Genomic DNA, 22,708 nt, shown 5'->3' with positions numbered 1-22,708 from the left:
ATCCAGTCTTCGAGTGTGGATTAGTGAATGGGTGAGTGGGTAGGTGGGTGAGTGAGTAGATGGGTTGGCGGGTGAGGTGGATAAGTGGGTAGCTGGATGGATGGTGAATGGATTGGTGAGTAGGTGGCTGAGTGACTAGGTGGGTGGAGGGTAGATGGGTAGATGGTGAGATGGGTGAGGTGGATGAGTGGGTCATCGGGTGGCCAGGGGGTTGTTGGGTTGTCAGGGGGTAGTCGGGTCTGGTCGCGAGGTTAGTCAGGTTTTCAGGTGTTAGTCAGGTCAGGGAGTAATCAGTGTTGGGGAGTAGCTGGGTCTGGTCAAGGGGCTGGTGGGGTGGTCAGGTGTTAGTCAGGTCAGGGGATAGTTATGCTGGGTTGGCGGGGCAGTCAAGTCAGACTGTCAGTTGGGTCTGGTTGGGTGGATAGTCAGGTTGGATTGGGGGGTAATCGGGGGGAGGTAGTCAAGTGGTTGGGGGTTAGCCGGGTGCTAGGGGCTAGTCAGATTGGGGGTAATCGGAGAGGATCGGTTGTGCAGTCACCCAGGCATTAGAACAGGTTTTAATCTGTCTAAAATTTCCTGGGTAACTATCCAGCTAAGTACCACGGAACTGTCCCAGTCTCCGACTCTAACTCAGAATCAAAGGCATTCACAAAGGGTCCTGGGCAGCAGGTGAATTGCCCACCAGAAGTTTATACTTCCTGAGCAATTCCCACGAAGGTCTGCATCTCAGGGCTTCCACAAGGTTCTGATGCGTATCTTCCAACAATCCGAAGACCAGAAGATTTGTCCCATATTCCCATATGGCTATTTGTACCCACAGCTCACCAACCTTATTCATCCCAATTTGTCTGTTTAAATACATATATTGTAACCCTGAGACTGTATTTCTCACTGTCCTTCTTAGACCTTTCCTATCTAATATAGTACTATTTCCTTTTCCAAAACTGTCCAACACTCTCACTTTATGCACCTTATTTCTCTTTTCTACTTATACATGCTGATGTCCCACCATCCTGCCAATTTAGTTTAAACCTCCCAAGCCATACCAGTGAAGTTCCCCATGAGGACATTGGTCACAGCCCTGTTGGGGTGCAACCTGTCCCTTTTGAATAGGCGCCTTCTGTCCCAGAACTGGTCCCAATGTACCCAGAACCTGAAGTTCCTCTACTGCACACCATGCCTCAAGCTACACATTGATCACCCCAGCTTCATATTGCTACATTCGCCAGTGCTACCTTTGAAGTCCTGCTGTTTAATTTCTCCTTAGCTCCTGAAAGTCTGACTGTGGAACCTCAATACCTACTCTCTCTATGTCATTGGTGTTGACATGGACCACAACTTTTGGCTCATTCCCATCCCTCTACAGAATATTCTGCATCTACCCTGTCATGTCCTTTACCCTGGCACAGGAAGGTAGCAAACCATGTGGGACTTACAATGATGTTTCCAGCAATGCTTGCCTGTCTCCGATTATGGAATCTCCTACAATGACGGCTTTTCTATTCGTTGTTGTTCTCTCTGGTGCAGTCCCCTGCCTATTGATGACATGATCTGCTGTCCCAGATGGATGTGAAAGACCACATTGTACTCTTTGAAGAGGAGCACAGAATTCTTCCAGCAACCTGCCAACATTTATCCCTCAACAAACAGGTTACCTTGCCCTTTATCTCATTGCTGTTTATGGACTGTGATGGGCAGAGTGCACGGTCATTTGCAGCTCCACTTTGCCACAGGTCACACCAGCAGTTTAAATGTTTAATTCCCTCACCAAACTAGCCGATTGCTTATCTTTTGATACTGCTATACCCAGCATTAAAAGGCTTTAACCAGGTTTCTTTCAATAAATACAAAATAATTGATTTATTATAAAACAAGCTTCTAATTAAAAACAAGTTACAAAATGGGTTAACATACAATTTGTAATTTGGAAGTGTAACGATTTTCCCCCTTTTTACAAAACAGATGTCCCAACACCCATGCACTCACACACAAACACAAATCAGGAGAAAATAAACGTGGTCTTTGCAGAGGCTGGAGTATGAGAACATTTTTTAAAATGATAAAGTTAGAAAAGGCCTTGACGCTGTTGATCTAACAGAATTGTGGCCACAGTACATCTGGAAGTCCTTTCAGATGGATCTTTGGTGATGCACAGTCTTTGATAACTCTCGCTGGTCACAACTTGCAGGCTTTCAAAATACAAATGAGTTATTCTGATGAGAATTTTCTGACAGACAGTTAACTCACTCTGAACTGCCTATAACACAAAGGGGAGAGAGAGAGAGAGAGCGAGAGAGAGAGAAAGTCTTCCTTTTGTAGCCTGCTGTCAAGGCACATACACAGTCTCTGACTCTGAGTTCAAAAAGAATAAAATGTTCAGAGAATACTTGGTTTTCAACCAATCAGCAAGAGTCTCTAGCCTGGCAACAGCAGTTCTTCCTTAACTTAGATAAACAAAGTAACTCTTCTCTCACCAAGTGTATCTGCTGGACATCTAGCTGTTGACCTGTGTTTTCTTTTGAATGGCATGTTCACAGTCCAGACTTAAACTTGTCAACTTTTAAAAACAGCTCAAGAGGGAAAAGTGTCCAAAATACATCAATGACTTAGATGAGGGGAGCAAAGGCATGGTAGCTAAATATGCGGATGAGACAAAGATAGGTAGGAAAGTATGTTGTGAAGAAGACATAAGGAGTTTCCAGACAGATATAGATAAGTTAAGTGAATGGGAAAAAATCTGGCAGATGGAGTATAATGTGGAAAAATGTGAAGTTGTTCACTTTGACAGGAAGAATAAAAAAGCAGAGTATTATTTAAACAGAGAACAACTGCAGAATTCTGAGGTGCAGAGGGATCTGGGTGTTCTGCATGAGTCATAAAAAGTTAGCATACAGGTACAGCATGTAATCAAGAAGGCAAATGGAATGCTATCCTTTATTATCAGAGGAATTGAACATGAAAATAAGGCTCTGAAGAAGAGTCATACGGACTCGAAACGTTAACTCTATCTTTCTCTCCACAGATGCTGTTAGACCTACTGAGTTTTTCCAGCATTTTCTGTTTTTGTTTCAGATTTCCAGAATTCACAGTATTTTGCTTTTATAAAGGTAAGGATGTTATGCTTCAGTTATACAGGGCATTGGTGAGACCGCATCTTGAATACTGTGTGCGGTTTTGGTCTCTTCATTTAAGGAAGGATGTAAATGCATTGGAGACGGTCCAGAGGAGGTTTACGAGATTGATACCTGGAATGAACAGGTTGTTTTATGAGAAAAGGTTGGACAGACTGGGCTTGTTTCCACAGGAGTTTATAAGAGTGAGGAGTGACTTGATTGAAGTATACAAGATCCTGAAAGGTCTTGACAAGGTGGGCGTGGAAAGGATGTTTTCTCTTCTGGGTGAGTCTAGAACTAGGGGACACTGTATTAAAATTAGGGGTTGCCCTTTTAGGACAGAGATGAGGAGAATTTTTTTCTGTCAGAGGGTTGTGCGATTTTGGGACTCTGCCTCAGAAGGTGGCTGTGGTGGGGTCACTGAGTATTTTTAAGGCAGAGGTAGATAGATTCTTGCTAGGCAGTGGAATCAAAGGTTATCGGGGGTAGATGGGAATGTGGAACTCAAAACACAAACAGATCAGCAATGATGTTATTGAATGGTGGAGAAGGCTTGAGGGGCCAAATGGCTTACTTCTGCTCCTATTTCATATGTTCATATGTAAAATTCAATGTCCTTCCAATTTTCCAAAAAGCAGGTTCCTCACGGCTATTTGTGGGACCTTAAGGTGTGCAAATTTATTGCCACTTTGCCATACGTTACTTCACCAAAACACTTTATAAACTAGGAAGTGTAAGTTAAGACTCCTCCCTTGCTATAAAGAAACTGGAAAGTTTGTGACAGGCAATGCAGCTCTCCCATTTCCAGTCATTGGTTGATGCATTGAGCTAATGCGAAGTTTACTGATTATGAACATCTTGCTTTATTTTTGAGCTGTGAAAATACACATTTGATTGCAATTGATTCCACACTTTTTTCCTTCAGGTATTTAGGAACATTATAAAAGCTGAAAATCAGGAGGCTAAACCATATTATGAGTATCTCCAGCTGCTGTGCTCTGTGGAAGATAAAACCAAACAACAACTGGTTAAGAACATACACTGCCTGTTCCCACTATTCTGCCCATTTCATATAAAGCAGAGAAACAACAGAGTTCTCTTTGGCTTTTAAATTGCCACTGACATCTCACAAACTTCATTGGACAGACTGCTGGCAGGAGGATCATAATGTTACTGATTCAACTGTGAACAAATGTCGCCTACACCATTCTGCTTCTTTAACCAGTAAAACAGAGAGTGTTAGAAGAATTATGAATTATGAATAGTAAAAATCTGGCAGAAAATATGCAAATGCTTTAAAGAATTCTGAAACTTCAAATCGAAGCAAACTAAGGAAATGACAAGATGTCACAGACAAAAGGATCAAAGAGGTGTTGAAGGTGGTGATATTATCTAAGAAAATGTGCTAATTAAGAATGGATGACAGGACACTCAAGGTACAGCTCTAGTGGGGGTGGGGTGGAAAGACTGACAAGGTATTAGTTGTAGATTTAAAAATAATGGAAATAGGTGGGAAAAGAAAAATCTATATAAATTATTGAAAAAAACAAAAGGGAGGGGGAAGAAACGGGGTGGGGATGGGGGGAGGGAGTTTAAGATCTAAAGAATTCAATATTCAGCCCGGAAGGCTGTAAAGTGCCTAGTCGGAAGATGAGGTGCTGTTCCTCCAGTTTGCGTTGGGCTTCACTGGAACAATGCAGCAAGCCAAGGACAGACATGTGGGCAAGAGAGCAGGGTGGAGTGTTAAAATGGCAAGCGACAGGGAGGTTTGGGTCTTTCTTGCGGACAGACCACAGGTGTTCTGCAAAGCGGTCGCCCAGTTTGCGTTTGGTCTCTCCAATGTAGAGGAGATGGCATTGGGAGCGATGAATGCAGTAGACTAAGTTAGGGGAAATGCAAGTGAAATGCTGCTTCACTTGAAAGGAGTGTTTGGGCCCTTGGACGGTGAGGAGAGAGGAAGTGAAGGGGCAGGTGTTGCATCTTCTGCGTGGGCATGGGGAGGTGCCATAGGTGGGGGTTGAGGAGTAGGGGGTGATGGAGGAGTGGACCAGGATGTCCCGGAGGGAACGATCCCTACGGAATGCCGCCAGGGGGGGTGAAGGGAAGATGTGTTTGGTGGTGGCATCATGCTGGAGTTGGCGGAAATGGCGGAGGATGGTCCTTTGAATGCGGAGGCTGGTGGGGTGATAAGTGAGGACAAGGGGGACCCTATCATGTTTCTGGGAGGGAGGAGAAGGCGTGAGGGCGGATGCGCGGGATATGGGCCGGACACGGTTGAGGGCCCTGTCAACGACCGTGGGTGGAAAACCTCGGTTAAGGAAGAAGGAGGACATGTCAGAGGAACTGTTTTTGAAGGTAGCGTCATCAGAACAGATGCGACGGAGGCGAAGGAACTGAGAGAATGGGATGGAGTCCTTACAGGAAGCGGGGTGTGAGGAGCTGTAGTCGAGGTAGCTGTGGGAGTCGGTAGGCTTGTAATGGATATTGGTGGACAGTCTATCATCAGAAATTGAGACAGAGAGGTCAAGGAAGGGAAGAGAAGTGTCAGAGATGGACCATGTGAAAATGATGGAGGGGTGGAGATTGGAAGCAAAATTAATAAATTTTTCCAGGTCCCGACGAGAGCATGAAGCAGCACCGAAGTAATCATCGATGTACCGGAGAAAGAGTTGTGGGAGGGGGCCGGAGTCGGACTAGAACAAGGAATGTTCCACGTACCCCATAAAGAGACAGGCATAGTTGGGGCCCATGCGGGTACCCATAGCCATACCTTTTATTTGGAGGAAGTGAGAGGAGTTAAAGGAGAAATTGTTCAGTGTGAGAACAAGTTCAGCCAGACGGAGGAGAGTAGTGGTGGATGGGGATTGTTGGGACCTCTGTTCAAGGAAGAAGCTAAGGGCCCTCAGACCATCCTGGTGGGGGATGGAGGTGTAGAGGGATTGGACATCCATGGTGAAGAGGAAGCGGTTGGGGCCAGGGAACTGGAAATTGTTGATGTGACGTAAGGTGTCAGAGGAATCACGGATGTAGGTGGGAAGGGACTGGACAAGGGGAGACTGATCGTGTCAGCCTGTTCCTGCCCCATGGAACTCATTTCTCGTTATCTTGACTCCCTTCTCTCTCCTTGAAGCTCAACACAAACTGGAGGAACAGCACCTCATCTTCCGACTAGGCACTTTACAGCCTTCTGGACTGAATATTGAATTCAACAACTTTAGATCTTGAACTCCCTCCTCCATCCCCACCACCTTTCCGTTTCTTCCCCCTCCCTTTTGTTTTTTCCAATAATTTATATAGATTTTTCTTTTCCCACTTATTTCCATTATTTTTAAATCTATACCTTTAATGCCCTGTTAGTCTTTCCACTCCACCCCCACTAGAGCTGTACCTTGAGTGTCCTGCCATCCATTCTTAATTAGCACATTTTCTTAGATAATATCACCACCTTCAACACCTCTTTGATCCTTTTGTCTGTGACACCTTTTGATTATCTGCTCCTATCACTGCTTGCTTGTCCCTACAACCACCCCACCCTCAACTTCTCTCCCCCCGCCCCCCACCTTAAACCAGCTTATATTTCACCCCTCTCCTAACTATACTCAGTTCTGTTGAAGGGTCATGTTGACTCGAAACGTCAACTCTTTTCTTCTCCACCGATGCTACCAGACCTGCTGAGTTTTTCCAGGTAATTCTGTTTTTGTTTTGGATTTCCAGCATCCGCAGTAGTTTTTTGTTTTTATCTCTAAGGAAATGACAGATTGCATTAGAGGATGACAATACTGCTTCAGGTAGAACGATTCTACTACTAATCTAGATCAACACTCGATTTTAGTTTGCTGGGGGACCCTGATTGTGTCGGAGACCCTGGACCACCTGGGCAGGGAAGGAATGACAGAGTTCCACTGACTGTGCAGAGCACCAGTAGCAACTGCAGATGGCGAGCTGGAATGGTAAAGGCTGGCACTGGGATTCAGCACCATCTTTAGTGCTCCCATACCTTCTACCCAGGCAGTAAACTCCAGAACCTGAAAAATGTATCTTAAATGTCTTGAAATACATAAAATGTTATTTTCTTCCCCATGAAATCTGTTATGGATTGACCCTAGAGCAAATAAATAAATTTGTGGTGCTTCTGATAAAACGTATTGGGGTTGATTTTTGGGGAAGATGCGATCAGGCAGTGGGTGTGTTGATTCCCAATGTGCGTGGCTGACCCCAAAGACTGTTTTCTAACCAGATCCACACCGGTCTTATTCCAACAACAATCATTTATTAAATCAGGAATTGTTTTGCATAGATAGGCATTAGTTTTACATTTGTACTCCATAGCTTTGTGACAGTGCAGGGTCAATACAGTAAACAAACCTGGAAGAACAGACGAGTGCTCTTCAACATTTATCCCTCATAGCTAAAAGAGTAGGCCATTCAGCCCCTCAAATTTGTTCCATCATTCAATTGGATTATGGTTGATTTGTATCTCAACTCCATTTACCTAGTCATAGAAAAAATCAGGAGTACCACTGCAAAAGTTCACTCTCCTACATTTTTTTTATTCATTCATGGGATGTGGGCTTCACTGGCTAGGCCAGCATTTATTACCCATCCCTAGTTGCCTTTGAGAAGGTGGTGGTGAGCTGCCTTCTTGAACCGCTGCAATCCATGTGGTGTAGATACATGCATAATATTTTCTAATGTATCGCAATGGAAAATTAGCTTGAAAAACAGCAGGAAACTGAACTGATTGCTTCTTTTCTTAGTCTGCTAAATTATCAAATTGTTGTAATCAAATTATTAAATATTATTTTGATCAAATGAAGGAATTCTTCCTGATCAGTATAGAGTGTTAGTAAGCTGGAGTTTAATGAGTAGACCCACTTGGGGGATGGGTCCAACAGCAAGTGGGAAACTTGGAGGCATGTTACAAAAACAGAGTACTAGATGCTGGAAATCTGAGTAAAAAAATGCTGGAAATTCTCATCATCTGTGGAGAGAGAAACAGTTAAGTTTCAGGTTGATGACCTTTTGTCAGACAGGTGAAAAGTCATCAACCTGAAAGATTAAAGGTGAGTACAGTTGCACATTCTGTGCATCCTGCTGTAGTAGCATGACCCCACCTCCTCATTTTGTCTTTTCAAGTTACTCCATCATCATCACTCCTCTTACCCACTTACCTTACAAGTGTTCCCATCCCTCCCTGTCTGTGTACTTCCTCATCTATACCTCCACTACTCCCACTTACTCTCATCCTAGTGCAATGTCATGCCGCCCTCATGGTCACCATCACAAAATGCACTCTATCCATTGGATGAACATATGCCATTACAATCACTTCTTCCCCCCTTAGCAGAAGAGAGCACAGGACACTAGGGGCAGGCAGAGAACAGTAGGGGGGCCTCCACAGAACACACAGCTCACAACTACAGAGGAGGAGACAATGGAGATGAGTGGAGTTAATGTAGTGCAGGCCCTAGCTGTCAAACTTGGGGAGATGGGGAATTCCCAACTACCTGGTGACATAATTAAATAAAAACCACACACATGTTATAAAACACTCAGTGATTTCAACAGCGCATGAAATATGATCATTTTCATCATGATATTCTTGTCATGACCAATTTGTGTCTTTTATCTGCCACAGGCCCTTTAAATGTGCAGCAAGAATAGGTAGATGTGGTGGGGAATGAGTTATTAGAGGTATAGTGTCCTTCTGAGGGTGCACTGACAGGACTGGAGCAGATCATGCACCAGATCAGATACTCGATGGGGCCTGTAACATTTTCACCTGCTGGCTCACAGTTTACAAGTGAGTGAGAGCAGATGGCTGAGACAGGGACAGCAGCGGTGGGTCTATGTTAGAGAACTCAGCCGTCTCCAAGCTCTGCTCAGCTGGGCATCGATGCTGCACCCAGAGACCATGGATAAACACGAGAATCATTAATCTTCAAATTGGACTCAACACAATCACAGAGAGATTGGAGGAATTCACCCTAAATATGAGGGGAGGGTGGCAGAGGGCGGGAGTGGGGTGTGGGTGGTGATGTTGTAGACCACCGAGGTGCTGCTGTCTTCCAGGGAGAGAGTAAGCAGAGGCATGTTCCGTCATCCATTCTAATCATAAGAGCAGTTAGCATATGATAATGGGCAACCTGCTCTCTCTTGAGGAAGTGGTGTGCTCACAGTCTAATGCATTTGAGTTAAATGCCAGGCATGTCAGGTTCCTGTTGCACCGCCATTTCTCCCAGTTTTTATCCCCTGCATTCATCCACATCCTTTCCCAAACCCATGCCTTCGTCCAGGTTAAACTTCAGCCCAATGTGTCCGCTCTTTTCTCACTTGATCATCTGGATGCCCATATTATTTGAGGTAAATGTAAAATTGCAAGCAAAAATGAATTACTTTAGGACACTTTTCATGAAGTGAATTTTATTTGTTGAATGCTTTATTAATCCACAATCACTAATTTTGGCATGAATTACCTTTTATTTTGAAAAGCTGAACCATTTGTTTAATTTTGAAGTACTGCTTAGAGATAGCTCCTTTAAAAAGTCCCTTAAAATCCATGTCAAGTAACAAACTGTGGAAGCAGCATAATTAATTAAAGCTACTCCTAATTCAGCCGATCACTCTGAGTTTTTGCTCCCTGCCCCCAAAATATTAAATTTAAACTCCTCCTCCTGATCCATCCTCATCTTTTCTCACCTTACCTCTGCAACCTCCTCCAGCCTCGTATCCATCCTCGCCTCCTTATCAGTCTTTTGCATGTTCCCATCTTCATTTTTCTCATCCATTAGTGACAGGGCCTTGAGCCATCTTGGCCCACTCCATTCCAGATCTCTACATTCTTGGGCAAACGACACGAATTCCAAAGGTAGGGAGAATGTAACTGCCCTTGACATCAAGGCAACTTTTGACTGAATGTGATATCAAGGAGCCCAAGATAAACTGAAGTCAATGGGAATCAAAGGGGAAAGCTCTCCACTGGCTGGAGTCATACCTAGCACAAAGGAAGAAAGTTGTATTTGTTGGAAGCTAATCGCCTCAGCTCCGGGCCATCACTACAGGAGTTCCTCAGCGTAGTGTCCTAGGCCCAACCGTCTTCAGCTGATTCATCAATGACTCCAATATAAAGTCAGAAATGGAGATGTTCACTGAATATTGCACAGTTCCATTCACAACTCCTCAAATACTGAAGCAGCCTGTGCCCACTTGCAAAAAGACCTGTACAAAATTGAGTGGCAAATAACATTCGCACCACACAATTGCTAAGCAATGACCATCTCCAACAAGGCAGAATCTAACCTTCCCCCCCCCTTGACTCTCAATTGCATTACCATCACTGAAACCCCAATATCAACATCCTGAGGGCTACCATTGACCAGAAACTTGACTGGACCAGCCATATAAATACTGTGGCTACAAGAGCAGTTCTGAAGCGGGCAATTCTGCGGTGAGTAACTCACCTCCTGACTCCCCAAAGCCTGTCTAGAAGGCAAAAGTCAGGAGTGTGATGGAATACTCTTCACTTGCCTGGATGAGTGCAACTCCACCAACACTCAAGAAGCTCGACAACATCTAGGACAAAGCAGTTCGCTTGATTAACAGCCCATCTACAAACATTCACCCCCTCCACCACCAATGCACAGTGGCAGCAGTGTGTACCATCTACAAGATGCACTGCAACAACTTGTCAAGCCTCCTCCGACAGTACATTACAAACCTATGACCTCTAGCACCTTGAAAGACAAGTGCAAGGGAACATCAAGTTCCCATCCAAATCACATATCATCCTGACTTGGAACTATGTTGCTGCTCCTTCATTGTCACTGTGCCAAATTTCTGAAATTCCTTCCCTATATGGCAGGCTGCAGTGGTTTGTGACTATCAACTTCTCAAGCACAATTAGGGATGGATAATAAACACTGGCATTTCCAAAGGCACCACATGCCATAAATGAATTGTACAAACTCTAAAACTCTGTCCCTAAAATCATTCATTGCATTACTTCTCCCTCTCTCTTTGTAAGCCTCCTGAAAACCCATTTTTATGATCAGGCTTGTGGCCAACCCTCCTAAACTTTCTCTCTTTGGAGCCTATTTCTCTGTCTAGTTGAATTTGTGAAGGCCCTTGGGACATTTTTGTCGTTGAAGGCACTTTGGAAATGCAAGTTGTTGTATTAGTACATTAGGGACAGGGTCTTCTCTCTTGAATTGTGATCATTGTTTTCCTTTACTCCAAAGAAGCCACTTTATTTTAGACTGTAATTGAGATGTGGTTGCTAACTGCTGCCATTTATGGTTCACAATAATGCTTTTAAAAAGGTCTCTCTATGCCATTCTGCCACTTCTTCTAGCATAGGTTAGTAGACTTTATATCACTTTATAAAATATCCATTCAAAACTTAAAAGTACAAATATATTTTTGTGCACATCATTTTTCTCCCTGTCACAAAATTACACTTCACCACCAGACAGATTACATAAGAACACATTTGTGTAATCACAATCAGTAAATATGCCCATGTGCTCGTCAATAATATTCCTTTTCCCACCACCATCAAATATGTGTGTGACAATACAGCAGATAATATTACGTAACCTGATACTTAATGTAGAAAAAACACAAGCACTCAATAATTCATTTAAAGTTAACTGTTTTATACAACCGATCAAAATTGTTTACCATGCTTCTAGTATCTGAAAATCCAATAACCTCAGTGGAATTTTTTTTTCTTCATTCACGGGATGTGGGCTTCGCTGGCCGGGCCAGCATTTATTGCTCATCCCTAGTGCTGCTCTACTCTTTAGCTACCACATTTCTTTACATTGCGCTCAGATCACAACATGTTACGACGCAGTATTTATTAAAGCTTTACTTCTTTCTAATACTGTTATAATTGTTATTCAGAAGCCAGTTCAAACTGCATCGAGACACATCTGAAGTTCTGAAGACCGCAGATAATAAACAGGTAATTTGCTCTCGAGGAATCAGTAATGTCTGCTCTAATACCCATGTTCAATTCCAGATTTCCAAATGGTAAACTTATTCACTGCGATCTCATGCCTCCATTGTAGCAGCAGGTTTATAAATTACCTTCGGTCCTCTTTCAGTGTTTGATCTATAAGAGGTAAGAAAAACATAGTTTGTAATAGGAAGCAAAAAATTACTGTGAAAGGAATGAGAAAGAGAAAAATTGCTAGGTTTTTACGAAGAATGTGGGTTCACCCAATTGAAAATGTGGCTTATGTTCAAAATATGAGTGTATTTAATTTTGTTGCTCCTTCTCTTCCATAAGAAATACTCCAATAGATGGTGGCATGGTGCTCATGTCACTGGGCTAGTAATCCACAGTCCCAGGCTAATGGGAACATGGGTTCAAATCCCACCATGGCAGCTGGTAGAATTTAAATGCAATTAATAAATCTGGAATATAAAGCTAGTCTCAGTAATGGTGACCATGAAACTATCATTTATTATCACAAAAACCCACCTGGTTCACTAGCGCCCTTCAGGGAACAAAATCTACCGTCCTTACCTGGTCTGGCCTACATGTGAGTCCAGACCCACACCAATGTGGTTGTAATAATTATAGTTTTGATAAACATAGGACTGTAGCTTTAAGAATAATCCTGTGCTGTAAGATCACATGATCTATGTAAACCAATGGGTTAGCAGTGTGGGGAGAGTTCTTCTTTAATTATATGGTTTGATGCACACATGTAGTTGCTGCTGCTGTCTTGTAAATAAAGTTAAATGTGTCCACCAAGAAAGGTTGCCTGGGAGATCAACCCTATAACAAACTGGCGACAAGGATAAATCAGATCCAGTGGTGTATCTCGCCCAGCGATTGTGAGTATCTAAGTTTATTAAAAAGAAAGGAAGAAATACTCATCCAAAATGCCACAGTTTGGCAGAATTGATCCCTTTGAGCCAGCCACAAATGACTGGTCTCAATATATAGAACGTCTTGTATTCTACTTTCAACCCAATGAAATCATGGGGGAGGAAAAGAGGAGAGTGATTCTCCTAGGTATTTGTGGGAGCAAGACCTACAGTTTAATTTGAAGCTTGATGGCCCCCAGTGCCCCAGATTCCAAGACTTTCAGTGAATTAGTAGACCTCATTAAGGAACATTTTCAACCCAAGCCCTCAGTTACAATGCAGAGGTTCAGGTTCAATTCACGGAATAGAGTCCTGGAGGAGACCATTGCTACTTACGTGGCAAAATTAAAACAACTAGCGGAATATTGTGATTTCAGTGAAATCCTGAATGATATGCTCAGGGATCATTTGGTATGTGACGTGCAAGAGGACGCTATTCAGTGAAGATTGCTGGCTGAAGTGGATCTAGATTTTAAGAAAGCATTAGAAATAGCACTAGCAATGGAAAGCACTGTAAGGGCTTCACAATCAATTTAAGGGGCACAAAGTGGTGCAGTTCTCCTAGTTAGGCGTGAACAGTCAACCGAAAGTGATGCGAAAAGCCGAGACTCCGCCGTGAAGTGGGAAACAGCCCCGCTAACCGAAAAATAAGAGGAAACAGCTTAGCAGCAAAGTCGAAAACTAATTTTTATTGACGTGGAAACAATCGCACTCCTAACGATTGGCAATTTAAAAAGGTGGAGTGTTATTTTTGTCACTGAAGTGGACACATATTGAAACATTGCAAAGCAAGATTTAAACAGGCTTCCAGACATCAGCTGAAGTCCAATGAAGTCTATAGTAGAAGAGCCTGAAACAACCAATTCTGACATTTATTCATTATTCAACATGAAAGTTGGGAAGACAGAGCCGATTATTGTCACAGTGCAAGTGACTGGTAAACCCTTAAAAATGGAAGTAGACATGAGTGCTTCTATTACCGTAATAGGAGAACACTCTTTCAGGTATTTAATTAGAGGTGATCAACAATTAATTTTGGAATAAATGACTGCCAAGTTGAAAACATACACAGGCAAAGAAATCCAAGTAAAAGGTATCATCAGAATAACTGTTCGTTATAGAAACCAGTTGACACAGCTACCAGTGATGGTGGTAGAAGGTAAAGGACCAAGCCTTCTAATTGGTTGAAATAGATTAAATTAAACTTCTTCCAGTTGCGAGCAGGTGGACTGCCAGAGCTGCTAAAAAAAATGACACCATCTTCAAGGATGAACTGGGAAAAATCCAAGGCCTACAGGCCAAGATTTACATGGACCCTCGCATCTTGAAAGCAAGACCAGTGCCATACGCTGAGAGAGAAGGTTGACGCTGAGTTGAGCTGGCTAGAGAGGCTGGGTGTCATAAAAGTGGTTCAGTTCTCAGAGTGGGCAGCACCCATAATCCCTGTCCTTAAACCAGACCAGACCGTCTGGATCTGTGGGGACTATAAACTAATGGTCAACAAAGTAATCAAAATGGACAGGTACCCTATTCCCAAGATTGTAGACCTCTGTGCCAAACTAGCAGGAAGAACAACATATACAAAGCTTGACATGAGTCATGCACAGCAGCAACTGGAACTGGATAATGCCTCCTGAGAATTTGTGACCATAACTACCCACAAAGGGTTATATCAATATACACGCCTACCCTTCGGTGTTTTCTCAGCCTGTGCCATTTTTCAGAGGACAATGGAGAGTTTATTGCAGGGACTGCCTCAGGTTGTGGTCTACCTAGATGATGTACTGATAACTGGATTCACAGAAAAGGAACACTTGGCTAATCTAGAGGAAGTCCTGAAATGATTTTTAGAAGCCGGAGTGCACCTAAAAAAGAAAAAATGCACTTTTCAGGCAAATGAAGTCACTTATTTGGGCTACCGGGTAGATGCCCAAAGGTTCCACCCAGTTGAAGAGAAGGTTAAAGCAATCAGAGAGTACCCACACCTAAGAACGTCTCTGAACTTAAATCATTTTTAGGGATGGTAAATTATTATGGCCGATTTCTACCAAATTTATCAATGGTTCACTGCTAAAGAAAGACTAATGTTGGGTTTGGGAGTCACCACAAGAAGAAGCCTTCATGAAAGTAAAACAGCTCTTGCACTCTTCAAATTTGTTAGTGCATTATGACCCGTCAAAGGAATTGGTGTTAAACTGTGAGGCGTCCCCCTATGGTGTGGGAGTGGTACTATCTCACAAGATGGATGACAGTACAGAGAGGCCAATGGGATATGTATCCAAGACGCTTACCACAGCTGAAAAAGGATATTTTCAGATCGAAAAGGAAGGTCTGTCAATTAGCTTTGGGGTAAAATAAAAATCCACCAATACGTGCATGGCCAACATTTCACGATAGTATTAGACCACAAACCACTTTTGGGTCTGTTTAGCGAGGAATAGGCTATACCTCCCATAGCCTCTGCAGGAATACAAAGGTGGGCTCTAATTTTGGCAGCATATGAATACACCTTTGTACATAGACCAGGGATTCATATCGCCAATGCTAATGCCGTAAGTCGCCTTCCTTTGCAAGAGAACAATGACCACATCCCAATTCCCCAAGAGCTCGTATTAGTGATGAATTTCCTGGATTACTCACCAGTCTGTGCCAGACAGATAAGAAACTGGATGAATTACGATCTAGTCCTGTCTTGAGTGAGAGACCAAGAGTTATATGGTTGATCCCAGGAACCAGTCTCTGATGAATTGAAGCCATTTTTCAACCGAAGACACGAGATGAGCAGGCAAGATGGTATTCTATTATGGGGTGCACGAGTAGTAGTTCCTTCACAAGGAAGGGAACCACTTTTAGTAGAACGACTGAAGATGATAGCACAAGGTTATATTGGGTGGCTGGGGATGGACAGCGATATTGAAAAGTTGGTAAAACACTGTGTGAAATATCAATATCTACAAAAGTTGCTGGTGGCAGCCCCATTACACCCATGGGAATGGCCTGGTAGACCCTGGATGAGATTGCACATAGATTACGTTGGCCCTTTCCTTGGAACCATGTTTCTACTGATTATAGATGCTCATTCCAAGTGATTAGACATTTATGAGGTAAAGCCGCCAACGTCAGGCACTACTATAGAAAACCTACGCCAGAGCTTCGCCATCCATGGATTGCAAGAGATAATTGTCTCAGATAATGATACTGCACTTACGAGCGCTGAGTTTCAGCAATTTGTCAGCATCAATGGTATTAACCACATGAAGACTGCACCATACCATCCGTCATCTAATGGACTGGCTGAAAGAGCAGTACAAGCTTTTAAGGTGGGAATGAAAAAGTTAACAGGTGAATCGTTGGAAAGTGAACTTTCTGGTTTCCTATTTCACTACAGAACAACCCCCCACACTATGACAGGAGCAATGCCTGCAGAATTACTGATGAAGCACTGTCTTCGAACAAGGCTAAGCCTGATACTTCCCAATTTGGAGGGGAAGGTGGAGGAAAGTCAAGGGAACCAAAAAGCGACTCATGATTTGCATTGTCGTGAGCGACAATTTACTGTTGGAGAAGCAGTGTATGTGAATAATTTTGGTGGAGGGCCAACGCGGTTACCTAGTAAAGTAAGCTCTGTGACCAGACCATTGTCGTACCACGTGGAAGTGGAGGGCCGGATCACCTGTAAGCATGTGGATCATTTAAAAAGAAGGGAGATACCCCAACAAAATGATGTTCCACCTATAACCATTCCTGAACCAGTGGTTCCTGTTGAAGTTGCTCAACCAAGGACAGACATTCCTGATGTCTCTGTCGGAGTGGAAGACACTGAGCTGCATGTGCCTCATGAGGTACCTGATGTTAATGCAGTTCCAGAGAATGTGGTTCCTGCAAAAGAATCTGAAGTCATGGAGCTACGATGTTCCACACGGATCAAGAAACCACCTGAAAGATGGAACTTGTAATTTCATGACCTGTGTAAATATTGGAATGTCATGAGATAAATATCCTTGTAAATACAAAATGTACAAAAAATTTAAGAGGGGAGGAATGTAGTAATTATAGTTCTGATAAATGTAGGACTGTAGCTTTAAGAATAATCCTGTGCTGTAAGATCGCATGATCTATGTAAACCAATGGGTTAGCAGTGCAGGAACCTCTAAGGGAGATTTCTTCTTTCATTGTAGAGTTTGATGCACACATGTAGTTGCTGCTGCTGTCTTGTAAATAAATATGTGTCCACCAAGAAAAATTGCCAGGAAGATCAAATCTATAACAGTGGTTGACTCTTAAATGCCTGCTGAAATGGCCTCATAAGCTACCCAGTTGTGGCAATTAGGGATGGGCAGCAAATGCTGGCTTTTCCAATGATGCCCACACCCCATGGAAGAAAGAAAAAACAGATAAGAGTTTTATGCATCGATGGCCATTATATTAAAGGTGTTTTGCATTAAAGGCCTGGCGTAATACTAAGGCATGCAGACCAGAAGGCTCTTAACTTCTTGTCTGTGCTAAACCAGCTTCTGAAGCTGAATCAGTGTTATAACCAATTAGTGTTATGCCAGTGGGCTAAAAAAGGAAAAGAAAAAACTGCAAAGGGCTTGCTTCTACTCACTATCCGATAAGCCCTGCTGGATGTTGTGTGAGAACATGAACATGATTAGCTGTGATGCCCTCTATGTATTAAAAGGCCGCTGACATTCACTTTCAAGGCTCCTATGTGAATAATTTATCTTGGCTAAGGCACCAGAGGCCATGAAACTGTACTTATCACCTTCAAGAGAAGAACGGAGAAAACAGGCGGGAAAATGAGTGAGCAAGGAATCTCATTTTGAAAATGAAGTCTTAGAACTTATGATCACCCTCCACTTCCTTGGCCTGATTACTCTCCCCTCCACTTTCCTTGGCCCAGCATGTGTGCTTTTCACAAGCGACTTGAACCTGTTTCATCCCATTCAATGTTTGGAGTTCAACTGATATAAATATGTTGGCCAACAGTGGGTAGGACTACAATCTGAGAACTGCAGCTTGCTTCAAATCAGAAACTGGCCATGAAACAGTCTTGCACATCATACTTACCCAGCTCTAAGGTACAGTACACCTACATTTGGCAGATCAAAGCAGAGGTACAACATGTCTATCACCTTGTGACCCCACTAATATTCAGCAACACAGTACCTGGCTTTTGGATTGCTCTCCTTCTCACTGAGGAAAGTTCGTGGCTGTCAGACTGTGTCTCCCCCTAGTGACAGCATTGTGATTGCAATCAGCATTGCTTAATAAGCTCAATTTTCTCAGCTGGGTTAGAGCTTTGAGACCCTGACATTAAGACCAAATGGGGGTTCCGTGCCCGAACTTGCCAGAAGCAAGACCAGTGGTGCAATCTTCCAGGAGGTGATCTCCTAACTGGCTTTTCCTGCCCGTGGCCCTGTCATTAGAGGAGAAAGCCTCTGGCTCCAATATCCCCTGACCTGCCAATGGTAGGCCGCTTCCGTTGAGCCAATGGCCTCTGCATGCTGGGGTGGGGGGATTGGTGGGGGGGGGAGGTCGGCACTCCCCAGCCTGTCCCTGGGAAAGTTCTACGGAGGTCGGAATGCATAGGAGAGCTGCCCTGACATGGTTCCTCCTATTTTTGTGGTCCCATCCATCTCCAATCACAGTGCCGGGAAAATTCAGGCCTTAATAGCTATGTTGAATTTGTGCTTGATTTATGATAAATGTTTACTGTTAAAAAACATCTTTGCAAGGGGACAGAACCCACTCGTTTTTTGTATTCATTTACAGGATGTGGGCTTTGCTGGTGAGGCCGGCATTTATTGTCCATCCCTAATTACCCTTGAGAAGGTGGTGGTGAACTGCCTTTTTGAGCGGCTGCAGTACCTGTGGTGTAAGCTTAAGAACCTAGCTTAAGAAACTCTATTGTTTACTGATATTTCAGATTCAATTCAAATTTATTTTGTGAGGGGACTAAGTATTACTAAAACAATAGTGCTGGAGAAATTAATGAGACTGAAAGCAAATAAATCCACAAAGCCTTTAATCTACATCTAAAGGAATTGGCCATGGAAATAGTGGATGTGTTGGTTGTCACCTTCCAAAATTCTGTAGATTCTGGAACAGTCCCAGCAGATTGGAGGGTGGCAAATGTAACCCTACTATTTAAAAAAGGAGGGAAGGAGAAAACAGCATATTACAGACCAGTTAGCCTAACATCAGTAGTAGGGAAAATGCTAGACTGAAGGGTGTTGATAACAGGATACTTAGAAAGTATCAATGGGATTAAACAAAGTCAACACAGGTTTATGAAAGGGAATCATATTTGACAAACCTACTGGAGTCTTTGAGGGCGTAACTGGCCGAATAGATAAGGGAGAACCAGTGGATGTGGTGTATTTGGATTTTCAGAAAGCTTTTGATAAAGTCCCACTGAAGAGGTTAGTGTGCAAAATTAAAACACATGGGGTTGGGAGTAATATATTGGCATGGATTGAGAATTGGTTAGCAGACAGGTAACAGAGAGTAGGAATAAATGGGTCTTTTTCGAAGCAGCAGGTGGTGACTAGTGGGGTACCGCAGGGAACAGTGCTTGGGCCTTAACTATTTGTTTTTTATTCATTCATGGGATGTGGGCTTCGCTGGCTGGGCCAGTCTTTATTGCCCAATCCTAGCTGCCCTTGAGAAGGTGGTGGTGAGCTGCCTTCTTGAACCGCTGCAGTCCATGTGGTGTAGGCAATGCTGTCAGGAAGGGAGTTCCAGGATTTTGACCCAGCGACAGTGAAGGAATGGAAGGAATAATTCAAAGTCAGGAGGGTGAATGACTTGGAGAGGAACTTCCAGTTGGTGGTGTTCCCATGTATCTGCTGCCCTTGTCCTTCTAGATGGTCGTGGTCGTGGGTTTGGAAGGTGCTGTCGAAGGAGCCTTGGCGAATTCCTGCAGTGCATCTTGTAGATGGTACACACTGCTGTTACTGTGCATCGGTGGTGGAGGAAGTCAATGTTTGTGGATATGGTGCTAATCAAGCGGGCTGCTTTGTCCTGGATGGTGTTAAGCTTCTTGAGTGTTGTGGGAGCTACACTCATCCAGGCAAGTGGAGTGTATTCCATCACACACCTGACTTGTGTCTTGTTGATGGTGGACAGGCTTTGGGGAGTCAGGAGGTGAGTTACTCATCACAGCATTCAGGCCTGTGACCCACTCTTGTAGCCACTGTATTTCTATGGTTAGTCCAGTTCAGTTTCCGGTCAATGGTAACTCCCCGGATATTGATAGTGGAAGATTCAGTGATGGTAATGCCATTGAATGTCAAGGGGCAATGGTTAGATTCTCTCTTGTTGGAGATGGTCATTGCCTGGCACTTGGGTGGCACGAATGTTTCTTGCCACTTGACAGCCCAAGCTTGGATATTGTACAGGTCTTTCTGATTTGGACATGAACTGCTTCAGTATCTGAGGAGTCGTGAAACAAGCTGAACATTTTGCAATCAGCGAACATCCCCACTTCTGACCTTATGATGGAAGGAAGGTCATTGATGAAGCAGCTGAAGATGGTTGGGCTGAGGGCACTACCCTGAGGAACTCTTGCAGTGATGTCCTGGAGCTGAGATGATTGGCCTCCAACAACCATCTTCCTTCTTGAGCATTTTAAAAGGTCTTTGTCCAGTTTTTTAAAATTTTAGAAACATAGAAAAGACCTTTTAATGACGTTTTAAAATGGTTGAAGCTATGTCTGTCTGTGACCCTTGAGTTAAAGGAGCTGTCTGGCACTATCAGGAAAACTCACACCTCGTTATCTCTGAAGGGATATTAAGACACCTCTGTGGGCTGCTCAGACAAAATTCAAAGAGAACTATACAAAGACCATCTGCATTTCCTAACCCAGGTTGGCCAACCAGAGTCTATTTGTCTGCTAGGACAAAGGACCCCACAACCTTCCTTTCAATTTTTAATGGTTGGAACATTTAACCATTTCAGGAACCCAGACAAATGATACACATCCCTTATCAAAGACAATGTGGAAATGTGAGAGTTATGTGATGTGAACCTCTAGCTGGTGGAACCAGTTCTATTGCCTTGTGGAACTGTAAGTGAACTCTGCCAACCAATCAGAACTTTCTTGCAATACAGTGTAAATTGTAGTTTTTCCCTTGTATTGGTATTCTTGCGAAGTGTCCTGATGAGTGCAAGATGAAAAGCTTCAACATGTCTTTTTTCAGCAATACTCAAGTTCTGTACTACCAAACAACTATTTAGATTCTCACTTGTTGGAGATGGTCATTGCCTGGCACTTGTGTGGTGTGAATGTCACTTACCATTTATCAGCCCAAACCTAAATATTGTCCAGGTCTTGCTGCAAATGGACATGGATTGCTTCAGCATCTGAGAAGTTGCGAAAGGTGATGAACAATCATCTGCAAACACCCCCATTTCTGAACTTATGATAGAAGGATAGTCATTAATGAAGCAGCTGAAGATGGTTGGGCCAAGGACACTACCCTAAGGAACTCTTGCAGTGATGTCCTGGAACTGAGTTGATTGACCTCCAACAACCACAACCATCTTCCTTTGTGCTAGGTGTAACTCCAACCAGTGGAGAGTTTTCCCCCTGATTGCTAGTTTTACTAGGGCTCCTTGATGCCACTCGCAGTCAGTTGCTACCTTGACGTCAAGGGCAGTCACTCTCATCTCACCTCTTGAGTTCAGCTGTTTTGTCCATGTTTGGACTAAGGCTACAATGAGGTCAGGAGCTGACTAGCCCTGGGGTAAACCAAACTGAGCATCAGTAACAGGTAATTGCCCAGTAAATACTGCTCGATAGCACTTTCGACGACCCCTTCCATTACTTTACTGATGATGGAGAGTAGACTGATGGGGTGGTAATTGGCTGGGTTGGATTTGTCCTGTTTTTGTGTACAGGACATACCAGGGCAGTTTTCCACATTGCCAGGTAGTTGCCAGTGTTGTAGCTGTACTGGAACAGCTTGGCTAGGGGCGCGGCAAGTTCTGGAGCACAAGTCTTCAGTACTATTGCTGGAATATTGTCAGGGCCCATAGCCTTTGCTGTATCCAGTGCCTTCAGCCATTTCTTGATATCACGTGGAGTGAATCAAATTGGCTTACGACTGCCATTTGTAAAGCTGGGCACCTCCACAGGAGACTGATATGGATCATCCATTTGGCACTTCTGGCTGATAATTGTATCAAATACTTCAGCCTTATCCTTTGCACTGATGTGCTGGGCTCCTCCATCACTGAAGGTGGGAATATTTGTGGAGCCTCCTCCTCCAATGAGTTGTTTAATTGTCCACCACCGTTCATGACTGGATGTGGCAGCACTGGAGAGCTTAGATCTAATCCGTTGGTTGCTGAATCACTTAGCTCTGTCTATTGCTTGCTGCTTATGCTGTTTGGCATACAGGTAGTCCTGTGTTGAAGCTTCACCAGGTTCACACCTCATTTTTAGGTATGCCTGGTGCTGCTCCTGGCATGCTCTCCTGCACTCTTCATTAAACCAGGGTTAATCCCCTGGCTTGATGGTAATGGTAAAGTGGGGCATATGCCCTGCCATGAGGTTACAGATTGTGTTCGAGTATAATTCTGTTGCTGCTGATGGCCCACAGCGCCTCTTGGGTGCCCAATTTTGAGTTGCTAGATCTGTTCGAAATCTATCATATTAAGCATGGTGGTAGTGCCACCCACACACAGCTATTGCTTTTGCAGCACCACTG

General features: G+C 43.6%; 1 protein-coding gene across 2 annotated transcripts in view; it reads right to left on the bottom strand.

Moving 5' to 3' along the window:
• Positions 1-9,519: 9,519 nt before the first annotated feature.
• Positions 9,520-22,708, bottom strand: part of ca9 (carbonic anhydrase IX) — a 138,130-nt gene continuing 124,941 nt past the window's right edge. For both annotated transcript variants that reach the window (XM_078550970.1, XM_078550959.1), the window contains exon 12: positions 9,520-12,228. In XM_078550970.1, the coding sequence (XP_078407096.1) occupies positions 12,168-12,228 (61 nt within the window). In that variant the 3' untranslated portion in view covers positions 9,520-12,167. The remainder of the gene's footprint in view (positions 12,229-22,708) is intronic.

This window comes from Cetorhinus maximus, chromosome 1 (assembly GCF_964194155.1).
Source record: "Cetorhinus maximus chromosome 1, sCetMax3.hap1.1, whole genome shotgun sequence".
Classification (NCBI taxonomy): domain Eukaryota; kingdom Metazoa; phylum Chordata; class Chondrichthyes; order Lamniformes; family Cetorhinidae; genus Cetorhinus; species Cetorhinus maximus.
This window is presented reverse-complemented; position numbering and strand designations above follow the sequence as displayed.